The following is a 20128-nucleotide window of genomic DNA, read 5'->3' as shown; positions in this document are numbered from 1 at the left end:
TAGCGCAGTGTTGCATTTAGCAAGAAGGCTCTGGTTCCAGTGGCTATTAGCAACAACAGTAAAGACAGGTCTTTATAATTAGTTATAAACTTCTATAAATTATGACTCTGAACCTTCCCCCAGACCAATAAGAAATATCTTGTTGAAAAAAAAGTTCTTCACTTTCAAATTTCCTACTGCTGGTGGTGTTCACCCTCTAGAGGTCCTGTGGATACGACAGACTCAGGATAGTGTGATGCAAGACAGAACTCAACCTCTTTCTTCTTTCCTCTTGAAGTCTGCTTCTCCTGTTTCTTTTAAAAGGCTCCTTGCCCTCTGGCTCCCCTAGGTTTGCATACCCGGTGTTGTTTCTGGCCTCTTCCTGGAATCATGGATGCCAAATCCTGTCAATTCTGTTCTCAGTTTTTATTTCTGTTCTCAGTGCACCTCACTTGTTCTCTCCTCTAACCTGTGCTTCACCTTGACTCCTGTATCTCAGGCTTTCCATACTTCACTCATTCATCACAACATTGAGTCCTACTCTGTGCCAGGCAACTTGAAAGAAAGGCAAGTCAGGGAAAGGAGGCTAAATCTGAACTCCTCTGACCACATAACATCAAGACAGATTGGAAATAAGGTCCAGATTTCACAATTCACTGTAACAAATATCCCCAGTTAGAGAAACTATGCAGCCTTCATCTGAAAATGTCTTAGCTCAAGTCTATATTTAAAAATGGAGTCTAGTGATTATGTAAGTGTTGACCTTCAGCTGTGCCTCACGTGGAGGGTTGGGGCGGAGAGTCTCGGGCCAATACCACGTGCACAGGCAATTCTAACACAGTGGGAGGGTGGAGTGGCAGAGACCCGCTGGGGGCCTTTGTGGAGTCTGGAGGAGGGACCCTTAACTCAGGCTAGCAGGGTGGGAGAGGCATGTTCAGGAAAGCTTCCTTGAGGAAATGACCTTTGAGAGTTAGCTGGGTGATTACATAAAAACTGTCCGATTTCACTACTTCTGATCTTTGCCCCCCTTTCCTTCCTGCCCATCTCTGCCAGATCACATCATCCCTCAAAATGTTGTTATTTGATCTGCTCATCAACTTTTAAATTCTCGCCATTTAATTTAGTGGGTTCAGCCCCAATCACCATTTTCAGAGTTCCCCTTGTCCACACACACCCTGTATGTCTTGATGCTTTGCATTGGCTCACTTGCTGACTTTGTTGGAACTTCCTTCCCTACTCCGGCTCCAGTGCCAGCCACTGCCACTTGCTCAAATTCAGCCCTTTTTTCACAACCTAGCTCAAGCAACACCTCTTCCCGGAAGTCCACCTGATGTCTTCCCCCAATCAGAAATCTCTTCTCTTTGTGATCACATAAATAATTTGTCTCTCTCTTTTTTTTTTATTGCTGCCATCAGTTTCTACCTTGTATTTAAATCATTTGAGTATAAGCAGGGTAAATACTCAGCTGGTACACACCAAGAAGGCTGTTCCTGTTGGGAAAATATTGGGGTCTCTATGTGAGTGGGTTAATAGTTGCAGCCCCAATGCCTCTAAGTGCCCCACCTCCTACCACCCCATCTAGTGGGTAGGAGTTTGAATATTATCTGTGGGCAATGTATCATAGCTTTTTTTCTATTGCTTAAGACCCTGTCCAGACCATAGATTACATGGTGGCTCACACCTGTAATCCCAGCACTTCGAGAAGCCAAGGAGAATAGCTTGAGCCCAGAAGTTTGAGACCAGCCTGGACAACATAGTGAGACCTCATCTCTAGTTATTTTTTTAAAAAGACTCTGTCCACCTTGCAAAATTGTTGTGGGGTTAATTGAGATAATGCAGTCAAGAGGACTTAGCACAGTGCTTGGTGTTAGTAAATGTTTATCTCACATTAGTGGTTCTTGCTTGAGAGTGAAGATGGTTTTGTGTTCCTTTTAGGAAACAGTTAATCAGTACTAAAACTGGCTGAATGGATTTGCTCGACTTGGCAGGAAAATTTTGTAAAGTTAGAATTTCTGTAGGATTATTGTGTTATGGTTCAGGTATACTTTAAGTAGATAAGCTTTCAGGTCCTGAGTGATTAATTTTTCAAGTTGGCAAAAATCATCTATAATAATTTGTAGTTTAACAAATATCAATTTAAAAGTTCTCCGCCCAAAGCCCCACTTCTAATTCTTCTAAGTCAGTTCACATGTATTATTAAATATTTCCATGATTGATTTAGTGAATATTAACATATGATCATAACATATTGTGCAGATTTTACATTATTGTACAAGTTTCTCACAATATAATTGTTAAAGTGAGATTTGGTGGAAAAAGAGAAGAAGAAGGATAGAGAAAGTTGTGTTAGAATTTTTGGTAAAAATTATAGACAAAAATATTTTTAGCCCTGTAACTACATTGTTTCTGTCAGTATAGTATTTGGTCAGTCTAAATTCCTGTATGCCCCCAGGTAATTCACAGAAAGAATTTGACCTGAGTAAATGTTCCTGCTTCATCACTCTCTGAAAGAGTATAGTTTTTTTTTTTTTTTTTTTTTTTTTTTTTTTGAGACGGAGTCTCGCTCTGTCACCCAGGCTGGAGTGCAGTGGCCGGATCTCAGCTCACTGCAAGCTCCGCCTCCCGGGTTCACGCCCTTCTCCGGCCTCAGCCTCCCGAGTAGCTGGGACTACAGGCGCCCACCACCTCCCCCGGCTAGTTTTTTTGTATTTTTTAGTAGAGACGGGGTTTCACCGTGTTAGCCAGGATGGTCTCGATCTCCTGACCTTGTGATCCACCCGTCTCAGCCTCCCAAAGTGCTGGGATTACAGGCTTGAGCCACCGCGCCCGGCAAGAGTATAGTTTTTAATACAAACTCAAAGGTAGCCAGAGAGAATCTTAGGTCAGGAGTGAGAGTCCGTTATTACTCCCCACAGAACTTTCTCTAATCTTTATTAGATTTGCCAGATGACTTTTGGACATTGGTAGACTAATTAGTGCCATGTGAGGCCAAAGGGGTGGCAAACCTGATTTAGGCCCTGGAAGAAGCCTGTTTGTTGTGCAGAAACCTCTTCTCACTTAGTGGCACAATTTCTTCCTGCAGTAGGTCTTTTAGAAACAGACCAACAAACCTGTCATGGCCGCTTAAGTTAGATGTTATGGGACTGAATTTGTATTATGCATCCAAAAATAATATGCATATATGTAGATATAAAAAATTGTGTATAGATTTTAAATAATTATCATTGCATATTTTAAAGTGAAAGCCAATCATTTCAAAAGTATTAGAAATAAAATGTACTAGGCCCCTCATCGTTTTTGGTAGTTATATTAATGAACATAATTGTAGGGACTGTGCTTAAATTCAAAATCCTGTATCAAAAATTCCTAAAATAGCATTGCTTATCAAGTAATTTTTTTACTATTTTAACTCAACACCTGGCATTTCCATATGAAAAGTATGACATATCGTTTATAGTTTTCATCAGAAACTCTTTGGTTGGGGCCTGTGTAGAGCTAAACAAATGTTCTTGTTGTCTATTGTTATGTAACAATGTTTAGAATCATAATATAGTAAATCTTTTTTGTCTAAGGAATCACCTGTTAATTCTACTTATAGAAACGGAATCTTTTTAGTTTCCTGGGGAATATGTCACAAAGCAGTTTTCTGTTTTGCAGAAGTTATTCTAAAATTGGGCAGCTGAAATAGGTGGAAAATCCATGTAGACCTCTGTCTCTCTAGAGATATGGCATTTTATGGGGTTTGGGTTTTTTTTTTTTTAAGAAACACCTAATGCCATGTACTCATTAGAATTACGTTTTAAAAATCTGTCCTATTTTAAAGTTTAGATTTGTCTCCATGGAACACACCAACGTTTGAGAAGGATCTGCATTCTCATGGCCCTTGTAATGACTTTAACTCTTTCAGAAAGGGGAGTTGGGAAAGGATCAGTTGGTATTGATATTTGGTATTTATTTACTTAGGTCACTACCTCAAATTATAGGTGAGTTGGATCAATTCATTCAGTTGTATCATGGACAAATGTGGGGCTGAACCATTCTCTGAGGTTTGTTGCAAAATCAAGTGTCCTTTAGAAATACAACATTTCTGTCTAAAATTTAACCTTATAGTATCACATAGTGTGGAGGGCAGTGGGGACCCTCAGTGTTTTTTGTAGGCTGAAGACCATGAGATGATTCGCTCTTCCTATTCTGTCTTCTTTCATGATTAGTCTTTCTCTCTGGGTTTAGCTTTCATCCTGGGTTTCTTCCCTGCACATCTTTTTCCTCAGTTGTGTATTTTTGGGGAAATTTTCCTCTCTACATTTTTGAGAGTTGTTCTCAGATCCTAACCTTCTAACTGCTTGGTGGGTTTTTAATTAAAAATTCATTCAGATTTTTAAAGCTTAATATAGAGGAATGGTTTAATATATGGATAGGCTTAAGCATTCATTTTTATAAAGCCCTGGATGCAAATAATTAATGGGTTTTGTACCATGTATTTGCAGGGCATGGTGTCTATCTGAAGAATATTTTACTTTCAAAGGAAGGATGCTGTCTCCAGATGATAAAATGTTAGGAAAACTGGATCCATTTTATCGATCTTCAGTGTCCAAGCAGAAGACCAGTGCAGAAATCATAAGCGAAGCACGAAATGCGTTAAGAACAGTTAGAACCCAAAGACCATTTACACCACAGGAAGCCCAAAGAAAACTATTCGGACCTGCATCCTCAAGAACGTCAGAAAATAGACCTCCTTCCTCCTTCAGGTATATGGTATTTCGCATTCTTGTTCACTCAGCTATTTAAGCACCAGGTTATACTTTCCCTTAATTCTTATGGATAATTTTTAAAAATAGACTTATTTTTTAGAACAGTGTTAAGTTCACAGCAAAATTGAGTGGAAGGTACAGAGATTCCCCATGTACCCCCTACTACAACACATCCACAGCATCTCATTATCACCATCCCCCACCAGAGTGGTACATTGGTTACAATCGACGAACATACTTTGACACACCATTATCACTCAAAGGCTGTAGTTCACATTAGGGTTCACTCTTGGTGTTGTACATTTTATGTGTTTGGACAAATTTCTGATGACATGTAACCACTATTATAATATTATACAGAGTAGTTTCACTGTCCTACAAATTCTTTGCTCTGCTTATTTTTCACTTCCTTCCCCCACCCACTAGCAACCACTGATCTTTTTACTGTCTCCACAGTTTTGCCTTTGCCAGAATGTCATATAGTTGGAATATATAGTATGTCACCTTTTCAAATTGGCTTCTTTTACTTAGTAATAAGTTTCCTCCACGATTTATCATGGCTTGAATAGCTCATTTCTTTTTAGTGCTGAATGATATTCCATTGTCTGGTTATACCACAGTTTATCCATTCATCTACTGAAGGACATCTCATTTGCTTCCAAGTTTTGGCAATTACAAATAAAGCTGCTATAAACATCCATGTATAAGTTTCTGTGTGGACATAAGTTTTCTTTTTTTTTCTTTTTTGAGACAGAGTCTTGCTCTGTTGCCCAGGCTGGAGTGCAGTGGTGCGATCTCGGCTCACTGCACGCTCTGCATCCCGGGTTCACGCCGTTCTCCTGCCTCAGTCTCCTGAGTACCTGGGACTATAGGTGCTTGCCACCATACCAAGCTAATTTTTTTTTTTTGTATTTTTAGTAGAGACGGGGTTTCACCATGTTAGCCTGGATGGTCTCAATCTCCTGACCTCGTGATCCGCCCGCCTTGGCCTCCCAAAGTGCTGGGATTACAGGCATGAGCCACCACACCTGTCGAAGTTTTCAACTCCTTTGGGTAAATTCCAAGGAGCATGATTGCTGGATCGTATGGGAAGATTGTGTTTAGCTTTGTAAGAAACTGCCAAGCTGTCTTCCAAACGGGCTGTATCATTTTGCATTCTCACCAGCAATGAATGAGAGTTCCTGTTCCTCACATCCTTGCCAGCACTGGCATTGTCAGTGTTCTAGATTTTGGCCATTCTAATGTGTGTGTAGTGGTATCTCATTGTTCTAATTTACTTTCCCTGGACATATGATGTGGAGCATCTTTTTATATATTTATTTTACATATGTGTGTATTCTTTGGTCAGGTGTCTGTTAAGGTCTGTGGCCCATTTTTTAAATGGGTTGTTTGTGTTCTTGTTGAATTTTAAGAATTATTTGTGTGTTTTGGATAACAATTCGTTATCTTACATGTCTTTTGCAAATGTTTTCTCCTGCTCTGCGGCTTTTCTTCTTCTTCTCTTGATGGTGTCTTTTGCAGAGCAGAAAATTTTAATTTTAATGAAGTCAAGCTTACCAATTTCTTTCATGGATCTTGCTTTTGGTGTTGTATATTAAAAGTCACCGGAATACCCAAGGTTTTCTAGACTTTGTCCTGTGTTATGTTTTAGGGATTTTATAGTTTTGTGTTTTACATTTAGGTCTATGACCCATTTTGAGTTAATTTTTGTGAAGGGTGTTAGGTTTGTGTTTTGTTTTTGTTTTGCATGTAGATGGTTGATGTCCAGTTGTCCTAGCACTGTTTTTTGTTTTTTTGTTTTTGTTTGTTTGTTTTTTAGGAATATGAGCCAAGGTTTTACTTGTCAATTTCTTGCATTTGAAGTACTCTTTGATAACATCCTTGGCTTGAGACTCTTTTCCATAGTCCTATGATACAACTACAACCAACCATTTTATGGGGTTTCCCTCCCTATCAGTTTTAGAGAAACCTACCTATTACCCTAGTTTCTTGTCATCAACCTTAGTTAGGTTGATTTGGTGTTCAGCTCAAAGGGCCTCCATCAAGTTGACATAGACAGGCTCATCACAGTTAGATGGAAGCAACAAAGATGGGCTTGGCTCTTGTCTGAGGCTTTGACAGCTTTGCAAATTCCATGTGCTAGGCTGTCCTGGATGAGACTGGTCTTCAGCACCTCTTTTAAAGCAGTATTAACATCCACTGCACCTCCAGCAGCAGTGTCTTCTTTGGCCATGGCAATGGGTTATGAGTGAAGGTGGATCTTGAATGCATCGAGCCTCCACCTCCGTGAAATAGCCCAGCACCATTTTTTGAAAAAGCTATGTTTTCTCCATGGTATTGCCTTTGCTCCTTTGTCAAAGATCAGTTGACTGTATTTATGTCAGTCTACTTCTGGGCCCTCTATTCTGTTCCATTGATCTATTTGTTTATTCTTTCACCAGTACTATACTGTCTTTATTATTGTAGCTTTATAATATGTCTTAAAGTCAGGGAGTGTCAGTCCTTTAAATTTGTTCTTCTTGTTCAACATTGTGTTGGCTATTCTGGGTCTTTTGTCTCTCCATAGAAACTTTAGAATCAGTTTGTCGATATCTACAAAATGACTTGCCAGGATTTTGATTGAGATTGCATTGAATCTATAGATCAAGTTGGGAAGAACTGACATATTGACAACATTGAGTCTTCCTAGCCATGGAAATGGAAGCTCTCTCCATTTTCTTAGTTTTTTGATTTCTTTCACTGAGTTTTGTAGCTTTCCTCATCTAGATTTTATCCATATCTTGTTAGATTTATAAGTATTTAATTTTTGGAGTGCTAATGTAAATGATAATATGTTTTCATTTCAGTTTCCAACCTTGTATCTTGCAACTGTACTATAATCACTTATTGGTTCCAGGAGGTTTTGTCAGTTCTTTAGGATTTTCTACATAGATAATCCTGTTATCTGCAAACAAAGAGTTTTATTTCTTCCTTCCCAATCTGTATGCTTTTAATTTCTTTTTCTTATCTTATTGCATTAGCTGGGATGTTCTGTATGACACTGAAAAGCAGTAGTAAGAGGGGACATCTTGCTTTCTTTGTCATCTTAGTGGGAAAACTCTTTCTTACCGTAAATATGATGTTAGCTGTAGGTTTCTTGTAGATATTCTTAGAAGTTTTCTTCTATTCCTAGTTTGCTAAGAATTTTTATTATGAGTGTTGGATTTTGCCAGATGCCTTTTCTATGTCTGCTAATATGTATCTTCTTTAGCTTGTATTTTCTGTATCTTCTTTAGCTTGTGGTGTGATAGATTACATTGACTGATTTTCAAGGTAGTTGTCTTTTTAAGTTTGAATTTTGTTCAAGATTCCTAGAAGTGATTCCAAACACTGGTTCAGGAAGTTACTTTGGAATGAAATGGTTACTAGCGCTTGTCCCATACCAGCTTTCTGAAGTGATATGAACAAAGCTTTTTAAAAAATTCCTCTATACACTTATTCTTTTTATTATTCAGTATATTTCAAACTTCCTAGATGTAATCAAAAGACTTCTTAATAAACTGTTTTAAGTACAATAACATTAAAAAATGTTTTTCCTTAAGGCTTATGCATCGCATCCTTTTACTTGCTTTTTAGCTAGAGTTAACTAATATGTACTATAAATAAAGAAATGATTCTTCACAAACTAACACTCTGCACCATCTTTTATGCTAGCCTCCATGCATCCAGTTTTGAGTCATCTGATTCCAGGCCTATCTCTGGCGCACGTCTTAGTCCACTAGAGCTGGTGAGTACTTTATATAACCACCAGTACTTTATATTATGTTGTGAAATGAAATTGGCCAAAAATACTTGGAATCAGTACTTATATATGCTATGATAATTATCATGTACACCTAAATAGACTAATAATTTAATATGAAAGCAGATTATTTTATATTGTTCAAATGTAATGGGTAATATCTAATGAAATACTTCTATAATTTACCTATAGTTTGATAATAAAGAACAATTTTTAAAATATATAATAACTTGGTAAGCAATATTTCACAATATTTTTGCTTTCTTAGTTATACATACATATTTTCTTAAGTTGTATATACAAAAATTATATGTATAATTTATATTAAAGTTATATATCTTATACATGTATAAAAATCATATATTTATATGTAGTCTTTTTATATATACACATTTACATATAAATATATATAGTCAAAGATTTATTACAAAAAAAGTAACAAAAATCCAGTGATTTCCTGTCCCCTTATTCTTCATTGTTCCCCTCTCAGTGGCTTTCACTTTAAGCTCTTTTGACGCATCCTTTTAGCATTTACATCCAGACTTCCCAATGCCACACTGTCTTGCTGCTTTCTGACTTATGAACTTGAGGAATTATCTAATGACTTCTAAGGAAGATGAAGATTTTGTTTCTGTCTTTTTGCCTCTTATCATAATGCGTTCACCTTTTCTATTCCCATTATTACTCCCATATAGATATAAAACTTTGGTTAGGTCTGTTTTCTCTGACTATGATTACATAAACCTGTTCATAGTTGAGCCTTGAATTAATGATAAATTCTCCTTTCCTGCACCACTTTTTGTTTTCCCTGGCATTAATAATTGCCTTACTTTTTAAGTTTTGTATTATTAGTATTTCAAATTTCAACCCCAGACTCATCCCCAGTGGTCTTAATCTCCTTTTATGTTCAGGCACATGAGGCATTCTATGGATTTACCTCCTTGGAGAACTCTTCACACGTCCTGCCCAACCACTTTCCCTGAGCACAGCTCTCCTGGGATGCCCCTCACCATCCTCCTGGGGAGATGGCTTCTCCTTCTTGTGCTGGCTTTTTCGTGGTTCCTGTGTCTCAAGTCCTCTTTCTTGATTTTCTATGGATTTGGTAGAGCATTCCCTCCCATAGTTTCTTGAGAAAGGGTACATGGGAAGTAAATTATTTGAAACTTTGATTTCTGTTTTTTCCTCTCTGGAAGTTCGTCGGATGTTTCTCTTTGTTTCTAGTGTTCTGAAATTTAATGACAATGGTCCTTTGTGTGAGTCTATTTTTATCAATCATGCTGGGCACGTGAAGGGCCCTTTCAATGTGGAATCTCATGCCTTTCAGTAAACATGGATATTAATTGAATATTTAATATCATCATAGTGTCTTACCGACTTTTTTTCTGTTTGCTTTTTCTGGAATTTATTATTCAGATGTAGGACTTCCTGGGCCAGGCGTGGTGGCTCATGCCTATAATCTCAGTGCTTTGGTGGGCCTAGGCAGGCCGATCACCTGGGATCAGGAGTTCAAGACCATCCTGACCAACATGCCGAAACCCTGTCTCTACTAAAAATACAAAATTAGCTGGGCATGGTGGTGCGTGCCTGTAATCCCAGCCACTTGGGAGGCTGAGACAAGAGAATTGCTTGAACTCAGGAGATGGAGGTTGCAGTGAACTGAGATTGCGCCGTTGCAATCCAGCCTAGGCGACAAGAGTGAAACTGTCTGAAAAAGAAAAAAAGATGTAGGACTTTCTGGACTGACACTTCAGTTTTCTTATTTTCTCCCTTTTCTGTTTCACATCTTTTTGTGGAAGAGACTGTGTTCTGATCCCTTTATTGAGTTTTTAAAAATTTCTGCTATCATATTTTTAATTTTCAAAAGTTTCTTTCTCCTCTACATTATCTCTTTGTATAGTGGTCTGTTCTTATTTCATGGTTGCAGCACGTTATCTGAGTATATTAGTGGTGAGTTTTGATTTTTTAACTAAGTTTTCTCCCTTTATAGTCTCTGTTGCATTTTTGTCTCTGCTTTTTATACTAGAGGCTTCCTCTGATGCCTCATGCTGTTTGTTTGGCTGCTCTCAAGAGTAGTGGCGGCTGGGCACAGTGGCTCACGCCTATAATCCCAGCACTTTGGGAGGCCGAGGAGGGCGGATCACAAGATCAGGAGATCGAGACCATCCTGGCTAACACAGTGAAACCCCGTCTCTACTAAAAATACAAAAAATTAGCCAGGCATGTTGGCGGGTGCCTGTAGTCCCAGCTACTCCGAAGGCTGAGGCAGGAGAATGGTGTGAACCCGTGGGCGGAGCTTGCAGTGAGCTGAGTTCGCACCACTGCACTCCAGCCTGGGTGACAGAGTGAGACTCCGTCTCAAAAAAAAGAAAAAAAGAGTAGTGGCGTGTGGATTGGGTTGGTCAACCTATAGGTGGTATCTACCCACACCTATAGTTAGGCGGATCTGGCTGGGCTGTGTTGTTGATGACACCCCAGTGGCAGTATCTTTAGGACTTTTCTTACGGACTAGTCATATTCTCTGTAAAGAAGTATCTTCCACGCTGTTTCCTGGATGTTAAAGTCTGGTTGCTAGCTTCCAGGTGCAGGAAGAAGGCGGGAATGCCCAGCATTTAGGATATAAATATTCAGTTAACATCCATGTTTATAATAAGTACTCTGACACTCAACAATAAGGGTACTCTTATGAAATTGGTATGTTAGTCAAGCGCTTCTCAATTTCTGTTACTCTGTGTGTGTGTGTGTGTGTATGTGTGTGCGCACGCGCATGTGCTTGTATGAATGTTTGTTTTGAATGAACTATTTGAAAGTAAGTTGCAGACATTGTGATACTTCATCCACAAAAATTTAAGTGTGCATCTCATATGAACAAGGATGATCTCCTACATAGCCACAATACCATCATCATAGCTCAGAAAATTAACATTACTCAGTAATATCATTTAATGTACAATCCATGTTCAAATGACCCCAATTGCCTCAAAATGTATCTTACATTTTTAAAGTGTTTATCAGATTGCCTCTGTGAGAAAGATTATACTTGTTCATATATTGCAGATGACAAACATAAGATCCCAAGATAGCAAGCATGAACCAATATTGCAAGAAATAATTTGCCAGCTATTGTTGACACATGGCTTGTTAGTGTCTACAATCTTGGGAATCACTTGGGTTTTGAGCCAGCTACAGCCTGAGGACCCACTTCGGCAGCTCAGTGGCTCTACCTTTTTGTAGAGTGGCTCTTTATTCTATGATTCTGTAGTTTGACTCCTATAAATTGCTTTTAATATTACTTTAGTTTTTTGGGGACTCAGTTTGGGTCTACCCTTCCCTTAAAAAAAAAAATCTCATTTTCTAGAGATAATCTGGACCTTGTCAAACTGGTACAGTACTTGGACTGTAGGATTAGCTATTGGGCTAAGACAAGATAGGCATTTATCTGTTTAGGGTCATTGAACTTAAATTTCCATACCTCTGAAGGGTTGGGTGCTATGTTCAAAGTAAAAGTAGACGGCTAGGCGTGGTGGCTCATGCTGTAATCCCAGCACTTTGGGAGGCTGAAGTGGGCAGATCACCTGAGGTCACAAGTTCGAGACCAGCCTGGCCAACATGGTGAAACCCCATCTCTACTAAAAATATAAAAAGTAGCCAGGTGTGGTGGTGCATGCCCGTCATCCCAGCCACTCTGGAGGCTGAGGCAGGAGAATCACTTGAATCCAGCAGGCAGAGGTTGCAGTGAGCCAAGATCATGCCACTGCACTCCATTCTGAGCAATAAAATGAGACTCATCTCAAAAAAAAAAGCAAACAAAAAAACAAAAAGCAAAGTAAAAGTCGTCTAAGAAGCTCCCATTTTAAGGAAAATGACTACTTAATTTGAGATTGTTGTTGTTGTTATTGTGGATTATGTGAGGGTCTTAAGGACATTTCATTTTAAACAGTAATTAAAATTTGGGGCCCCCAGTCAAAAAATTCTGAAAATGGTCCCCATGCTGCCTGACCTTCCACCTTTTTTCTTCTTTATCCCTTCACTTTTTAAAAGAACTCTTTGCCTCTGGAAACCACTAAATTGGCAAAGGGCAGAGATAGATAGATGAAGGGAGAGAGAGTGGAGAGAAGGAGATAACTGGAGAGAGAGGGAGAGAGAATGGTGGAGAAGTATCTCACAGTTAAGGGACACATTTGCTAAAAGAGTTTGTGAGGACCTAGCCCGTTGAATCTCAGTGCTTTTTGGATCTAGGACACTTTCTCAGACCAGTTTGCCTTTTAACAATTCCTCCACCAGCAGTCAGTCAGGGACCAGGGACTCAGACAGCAGCCTTTCAGCTCCTACAGTGAGCAGATTAGCTCAACGCTGCTTTTGTACAGCTACCCTCTCTCTCTTTCTCCCCATCCTATGTGGCCTGTGCTCCCCACACACCCTCCAGCAGGCAATGGGCTGCCCACACTCAGGACTGCCCAGGGCTTCTGAGAAGAGGAAGAGCTGACGCTCATGGTTCCTGATTGCTCAGGCCCTGCCCTCCAGCCCCACTGGCCCAGGGGGTTCCTATTAGCAGAAGCACCCTGATTTGTAGTTTTTGTTTGTTTGTTTGTTTGTTTTCTGAGAGAGTCTTGCTCTGTCACCCAGGCTGGAGTTCAGTGACATGATCTTGGCTCAGTACAGGCATGCACCACCACACCTGGCTAATTTTTGTATTTTTAGTAGAGATTGGGTTTCATCATATTGGCCAGGCTGGTCTCAAACTCCTGGCCTCAAGTGATCCGCCCACCTTGGCCTCCCAGAGGGCTGGGATTACAGGCATGGACCACTGTGCCTGCCTGATTTGTTGTCTTTCATTAACGTTTATATCTACCTGCTATATAGGGGTGCCAGCTTACATCTTTTTTCCTTCTTAGCAGCTCCCTGCCGCTCCACAGGAGCACTGAGACCTGGGGCAGTTGGGTGATAGTTACTCCTATTTTTCTTCTACTCTGGTTAGATGGTGTTCAAATTTGTTTACACAAAGATAACTGCTCTCTTGCTTTGAATTGTATAAAGTCAGAAAAGAGATGTGACCCTGTGAATAAGCAGGAAGTGTTATCTTTCGTCATTATTTTAGTCAACAAGATAGAATTTTCTTTTTTTTTTTTTTTTTTTTTTGAGACGGAGTCTCGCTCTGTCGCCCAGGCTGGAGTGCAGTGGCCGGATCTCAGCTCACTGCAAGCTCCGCCTCCCGGGTTCACGCCATTCTCCTGCCTCAGCCTCCTGAGTAGCTGGGACTACAGGCGCCCGCCACCTCGCCCGGCTAGTTTTTTTTTTTTGTATTTTTAGTAGAGACGGGGTTTCACCGTGTTAGCCAGGATGGTCTCGATCTCCTGACCTCGTGATCCGCCCGTCTCGGCCTCCCAAAGTGCTGGGATTACAGGCTTGAGCCACCGCGCCCGGCCAGAATTTTCTTGGTTTCCTAAACTTACTGAGTCCAGTTATATAAACCCCAAATGTTTTTATTCAACTTTTTATTGACACAGAAGAATTCAGCTTGATACATTTACACAAACTAAACACACTCAGTAACCAACATTCAAAAGGAAAAAATAGGTCACTACCAGCATCATCAAATCGATCATTTCTGGGCTCTGAATCTGCCATCATGGCCCCTCTCAGCCACTGCCTTCTCTGGGCAACTACCAGCCCCACTTCTAACTGTGGATTAGTTTGAGCAGCATAACCAAGCTCCAGGTAATTGATAAGTGAAACAAAATTTAATATTTTTAAAAGAAAGGGACCTAGGAACTCATATAAACCTTGGGGATGGGCGATCCAGGGTAAGACAAATAGAGTAGGGCCAAAGCAGTGTTTTTTCTTTCATGATTGCTAAAGCAAACGGTGACATTACAGCAGTGAGTCACATGCCGAGAGTGACAGAGGACCCCAGTGTACCTGTGGAGAAAATCATAGTAATAGAAGTGCACACAGAACTGCTGCGTCACAAAGGTTCTGTGCTTGTGAGAATTTTTTTTTTTTTTTGAGGTGGAGTCTAGCTCTGTTGCCAGGCTGGAGTGCAGTGGTGCGATCTCAGCTCACTGCAACCACTGCCTCCTGGGTTCAAGTGATTCTCCTGCCTCAGCTTCCAGAGCAGCTGGGACTACAGGTGCCCACCACCATACCCAGGTAATTTTTGTATTTTTAGTAGAGACAGGGTTTCACCATGTTGGCCAGCATGGTCTCAATCTCTTGACCTCGTGATCCACCTGCCTCTGCCTCCCAAAGCACTGGGATTACAGGCATGAGCCACTGTGCCTGGCCACTTGCAAGAATGTTTAATATTTGCTTTCTGACTTTCAAGGTGTCTTTCGTTGCATGTGTGTGTGATCTGTTGCTTTTCAGGTTAAATTGTGAGCACCAGAATTTCTGGGGTGAGATGTCCTGAACTCCCTTTTCCAGTTGTCATGTAGGATGTGGGGAGACCCTGTTGGGTGATCTGGAAGAGCCAGGGCAGAAACTGGCCAAGGTGACAGTGCTTGGAAGAGTCGTGGCCAGCCTGATGGATATGATACCTTAAACGTTCCATGTATTGTGTCTTCTTTAACGGGGTTGTCCTGTGGAAATAGACTGTGTCTTCAATGGACTCTAACAGGTCCACCAGCCAGAACAGACCTTAAAATATGGCTGTGCCTGTGTCCTTGATTATGCTGAAGTCACAGGTTAGTGTCATGAAACAAAATGTGAGGTAGCTAAGGTTCTCAAGTGAATTTTTTTTTTTTTTTGGAGACAGGATCTTCCTCTGTCACCCGGGCTGGAATGCCATGGTGCGACCTCTGCCTCCTGGGTTCAAGCAATTCTCCTGCCTCAGCCTCTTGAGTAGTTGGGACTACAGGCATGCACAACCATGCCTGGGTAATTTTTGTATTTTTAGTAGAGATAGGGTTTCATCATGTTGGCTAGGCTGGTCTTGAACTCCTGACCTCAGGTGATCCACCCACCTCGGCCTCCCAAAGTGCTGGGATTACAGTTGTAAGCCACCGCACCTGGCCCTCAAGTGAAAACTTAAACTTACTTGCAACATTCTCTGATTTCTAAAATTATTTGAATTTTATGAGAGAAACATGTTTGCTGTTTTTCTTTATAAAAGTCATTTTACTCCACAGCATGATAGACCATTTTGTAGAACTTGGCGTAAAAGAAATTGCTGAGTCATTTAGTTGTTTTCTCTTAAATAATTAAACATGCTTTACATATGTCACTTTATATTCTAAGTAGTCCCACGAGATGCATGTTTAAATGGGACACATAATTTATTAAATGTCAGTAGTAAAATGGAACCGAATTTTTGTTATACAATTACTAATTTTGCACTAAGAAAATAATGCCTTTTATTGAGGAGCATTTGTGGGACTTTTATCTTGCCCTGCAGAGAAAATTCAGTGATTCTCTTGTGGGGAAATTTGCTTTCCAAACCATGTTTTCCCTCTTTATAAAATCTTTTGGCTGAGTGTGGTAGCTCATGCCTTAATTCTAGCACTTAGGGAAGCCAAGGCAGGAGAGCTGTTGAGCTTAGGAGTTTGAGACCAGCCTGGGCCACATAGGGAGACCCCATCTCTACAAAAAATAAAAAATTAGCTGGGTGTGGTGGTGCATGCCTGTAGTCCCAGCTACTAAGGAAGCTGAGGCTGGAGGATCGCATGAGACCGGGAAGTTAAGGCTGTGGTGAGCCATGATCGTACCATTGCACTCTAGCCTGGGTGACAGAATGAGACCCTGTCTTAAAAAAAAAAAAAAAAAAAAAATTTCATTTAGTACAGTTTGGGTGTCTGCAGAAGGAGCCGTTTGCTTTGTCTGCATGATTGTTATTTGACAGAGTTCTTGATCTTTGTTTCAGTTTCAGGGTACCTGCAGAATGCAGACATTTTGAGTTAAGGAAACCACACATCTGTCTTCAAAACTGAGATTACCCTCTGTATTTCATTTTTCATAATTGCACAGAAAACACCTATTTTCCTGTATTACACTCTCAGCTTTTCTGTTCCTATTAGCTTCATGTCCTAAGTAACATTCCTATGAATATTTTGCAACAAAGTGGGGAGGCTAAAAAGTAAAGTGACTATTTGTTAAACAAATATAATGCAATTTATGCAGACAAACAAGTGTTACCTACTTCAGAACAGACCCCTCAGAATCCAGTATCTTAATTCTAGCAAGCCTGTGTCAGAGGCTAGGACCTTTACTTTTGGGAAGAGTTAAAAGTAACTTGGAACCAAACCTGATAAATAAGGGCTGAGAAACTTACATGGGGAAAGGAACTGGCATTTCTTGAGCCAGTTCCATTTAGGAACACATTAGTTCCATATAGCAACACATTCCATAATAGGAATTGTGTTTATGGGAATGGCCCTGTAAGAACTGTCTCTGTGTTATAGCTGGGCGGGTTCAGAGAAGTAAATGACCTGCACAAGTTCACATAACTAGTGAGTGGGTCCTTCTCCAGGTCTCCAAAAGTGATTTATGCTTTCTTCCGTATTATGATGATTATTTTATTTACTGTTTTTTTCTAGCTGTGTTAGAAAAATATGTCTTTAATATCATAGAACAATTTTTTTTGGTCTGGTTTATAAACCGATCCTAAATACAAATGAACAAGAGGAAATAAACATTTTGAAGAATGTCATCATTATTGAAATGAACAACTTCTTGGAAGGAACACCCTAATATAGATGTCTATGTTCTATTCATGTATGTGAGAAAACAAGTGTTTGAGATTATGCGTCATACGTGATAAATGACTTCACCCAATTTTCCAAATTATATGACTTGGATTTCACACTGGATGTTTCAAAAATTTGTTGATTAACTTATTGGATAGTGAGTTACTCATTCGCATATTATGAAAGTGACTTTAGGCGTGTTAACTTGATTATTTTTGGTTACAGCTAAAAGCACTTGCTGCTATAAGGTTGTTCTTTCATAGGCAAATAACTGTGCTGATATTGGAGGCAGGAAGGATAAGAGCACCAGGTAACTCTAAAACTAGGAGCTTAGTCACCCTATGAGGGCACCAGGTCAGAGGCCACTCAGATTAGAGGGAGTTCTGGGTGGCACAGAACTTGGTGCAGGTGTTTTTAAAAAAGTTTTTAAGGAATTAGAATTTTGTTAGTAATGTTCCTCTACTAAGAGTATCAACATCGACACTTAAGAAAAGAAGGGGGTAAAAATAGAGAGTATCAGCAGAGAATTTCTGAGATGTAAAAAGTAAAACATTTTCGGCCGGGCGCAGTGGCACACGCCTGTAATCCCAGCACTTTGGGAGGCTGAGGTGGGTGGATTGCCTGAGGTCAGGAGTTCACGACCAGTCTGACTAACAGGGTGAAACCTCGTCTCTACTAAATCCAAAAAAAAAGTAGCCGGGTGTGCTGGTGCATGCCTGTAATCCGAGCTACTTGGGAGGCTGAAACAGGAGAATTGCTTGAACCCAGGAGGCGGAGGTTGCGGTGAGCCGAGATTGCGCCATTGCACTCTAGCCTGAGCAACAAGAATGAAACTCCATCTCAAAAAAAAAACAAAAACAAAACGAAAATTACCTGGGTGTGGTGGTAAGCTCCTGTAATCCCAGCTACTCAGCAGGCTGAGGCTAGAGAGTCTTTGAACCCAGGAGGCGGAGGTTGCAGTGAGCCAAGATCTCACCATTTCGAATCTCCGTCTCTAAATAAATAAATAAATAAATAAATAAAACACTTTCATATCATAAGTCTAAGACAACCTCTTGCTTTTATGTTTTATGACTTTTTCACCTAACTTGTTTAAAAATTTTGATATCATTAAAAAAAATACATTTGTGGCATCCAAAATACGTAAATGTACCACTTATATTCCACATAATTCTTGGTACATATAGGTGCTCAATAAGTGTTTTCTGAACTGACTTGAACTCAGGCATTTGCAAAGCATGTTGAATATGCTATATGTAATTTTGTAGTCTTTTTTTTTTTTGAGATGGAGTTTGCTCTGTTGCCCAGGCTGAAGTGCAGTGGTACAATCTTGGCTCCCTGCAGCCTCCAACTCCTGGGTTCAAGCGATTCTCCTGCCGCAGCCTACTGAGTAGCTGAGACTACAGGCATATGCCACCATGCCCAGCCAATTTTTGTATTTTTAGTAGAGACGGAGTTTTACCATATTGGTCAGGCTGGTCTTGAACTCCTGACCTCAGGTGATCCACCTGCCTCGGCCTCCCAAAGTGCTGGGATTACAGGCATGAGCCACTGCGCCCAGCCAATTTTGTAGTCTTTTATACAGATAATATTGGTTGCTAGCATGTGTAAACTGTTTTACTCAAGTATGCTGATAGCACAACAGAGTAGTTAATACAATATGATTGAGAAAAACAATTAAAAAATGCTTTATATCTACATGTATCACATTATGTAAGATGGGCCAGTGAGCTGGTAGAATCAGGAAGCCAAGATGAAGCCAGGCAGATAGGCCTCATGCTCTTCTGGAAGGCTAGCTCTGAGGTAAGTGTTATTTGAGACACAGAAAGTCATTCCAATTATTTAAAAAATCTCTTTCCAGAAACCGAAAGTTCCAGCATCTCCCACCAGAGAGGAGGATTCCTGCTTTTCCTTTCCTAAGCCCCCAGTGGACCCTGCGAAGATTAGAAGAATAAGCAGTGCCAGGGCTCGCTTATTCAGGGCTGCCTCCCAGGGGGCCCTTCTGCCGGACAGATCCCTTCCTCCCTCTGACTGTAAGGTCATGTAACATCCTATAATCTCTGGGGACAGGCATGCTTCTTGAATTTGCACACAAAAGCTATTTTTATATGATTTTTCCTAACCCTGGATGATTTTTATATTAACTAAGAGTTAGTTAATATTGGGAAAAAGCTGGTTAAAAAACATTGTTCATATATTTTTCCGGGTGCTTATAAGGAATACCTAAATATCACAGTTGGTAGGAAAAGAAAATTAGGATAAGTGGCTGGGTGTGGTGGCTCATGCCTGTAATCCCAGCACTTTGAGAGGCCAAAGCAGGCAGATCATCTGAGATCAGGAGTTTGAGACCAGCCTGGACAACATGGTAAAACCCTGTGTCTACTAAAAATACAAAAATTAGCCAGGTGTGGTGGCGTGTGCCTGTAATCCCAGCTACTCGGGAGGCTGAGGCAGGAGAATTGCTTGAAACCAGGAGGTGGAGGTTGCAGTGAGCTGAGCTCGTGCCACTGCACCCCAGCCTGGGTGACGAGTGAGACTCCATCTCAACAAAAAGGAAAAAAAAGAATATTAGGATAAGTATTCCCTAGTGGATAGTTCACGTATATCAGAAATAAATAATTTTTAAACTAGAGTTCAAAAAGTTGTTAATTTTATTAGAAATTAATGAAAATGGTAAGATTCTTATTATGTTCATTGAGGTTATTTCTTTGAAAATACCCTTCTGATCCCATGTGAGCATGTAAGCAAAATTCCAATGGGACTTTTCCTACTGCCTAAGAATGCTGCCAGGCACCTAAACCTGGGAACAGAGAGGCTAAAGATCACAGCCCGAGGAGTCCCACCAACAATTGGAATCGCTCCCCATCCAGGGCATATTAAGGGTTTCTCAAACTGCGGAAAAGGACCCAGAAGTGGGATGACAATCAATTTAGTGGATC

At 40.3% G+C, this 20128-nt stretch overlaps 2 protein-coding genes and 1 pseudogene across 24 annotated transcripts in view; 1 reads left to right on the top strand and 2 right to left on the bottom strand.

Moving 5' to 3' along the window:
- Nucleotides 1–20128, bottom strand: part of SNX3 (sorting nexin 3) — a 1122685-nt gene that overhangs the window by 631332 nt on the left and 471225 nt on the right. Inside the window, exon 1 of one of the 15 annotated variants that reach the window (XM_050789180.1) lies at nt 1317–1326. The exons of the other annotated variants lie outside the window; for them this stretch is intronic. The gene's annotated coding sequence lies outside the window, so the exon portion shown is untranslated. Of the gene's footprint in view, nt 1–1316; nt 1327–20128 lie in introns of those variants that run through there. 15 annotated transcript variants of the gene reach the window in all.
- Nucleotides 1–20128, top strand: part of ARMC2 (armadillo repeat containing 2) — a 219665-nt gene that overhangs the window by 93971 nt on the left and 105566 nt on the right. For 3 of the 9 annotated variants that reach the window (XM_050789125.1, XM_050789127.1, XM_050789129.1), the window contains exons 2-5: nt 4467–4727; nt 8424–8496; nt 14518–14658; nt 19051–19222. In XM_050789125.1, the coding sequence (XP_050645082.1) occupies nt 4510–4727; nt 8424–8496; nt 14518–14658; nt 19051–19222 (604 nt within the window). In that variant the 5' untranslated portion in view covers nt 4467–4509. Of the gene's footprint in view, nt 1–3561; nt 3963–4466; nt 4728–8423; nt 8497–14517; nt 14659–19050; nt 19223–20128 lie in introns of those variants that run through there. The other 6 variants (XM_050789130.1, XM_050789131.1, XM_050789128.1 and 3 more) reach the window with 5 other exon arrangements.
- Nucleotides 5007–7135, bottom strand: LOC126952248 (40S ribosomal protein S12-like; annotated as a pseudogene).

The sequence above is a fragment of the Macaca thibetana genome, chromosome 4, assembly GCF_024542745.1.
Source record: "Macaca thibetana thibetana isolate TM-01 chromosome 4, ASM2454274v1, whole genome shotgun sequence".
Classification (NCBI taxonomy): Eukaryota; Metazoa; Chordata; class Mammalia; order Primates; family Cercopithecidae; genus Macaca; species Macaca thibetana.
This window is presented reverse-complemented; position numbering and strand designations above follow the sequence as displayed.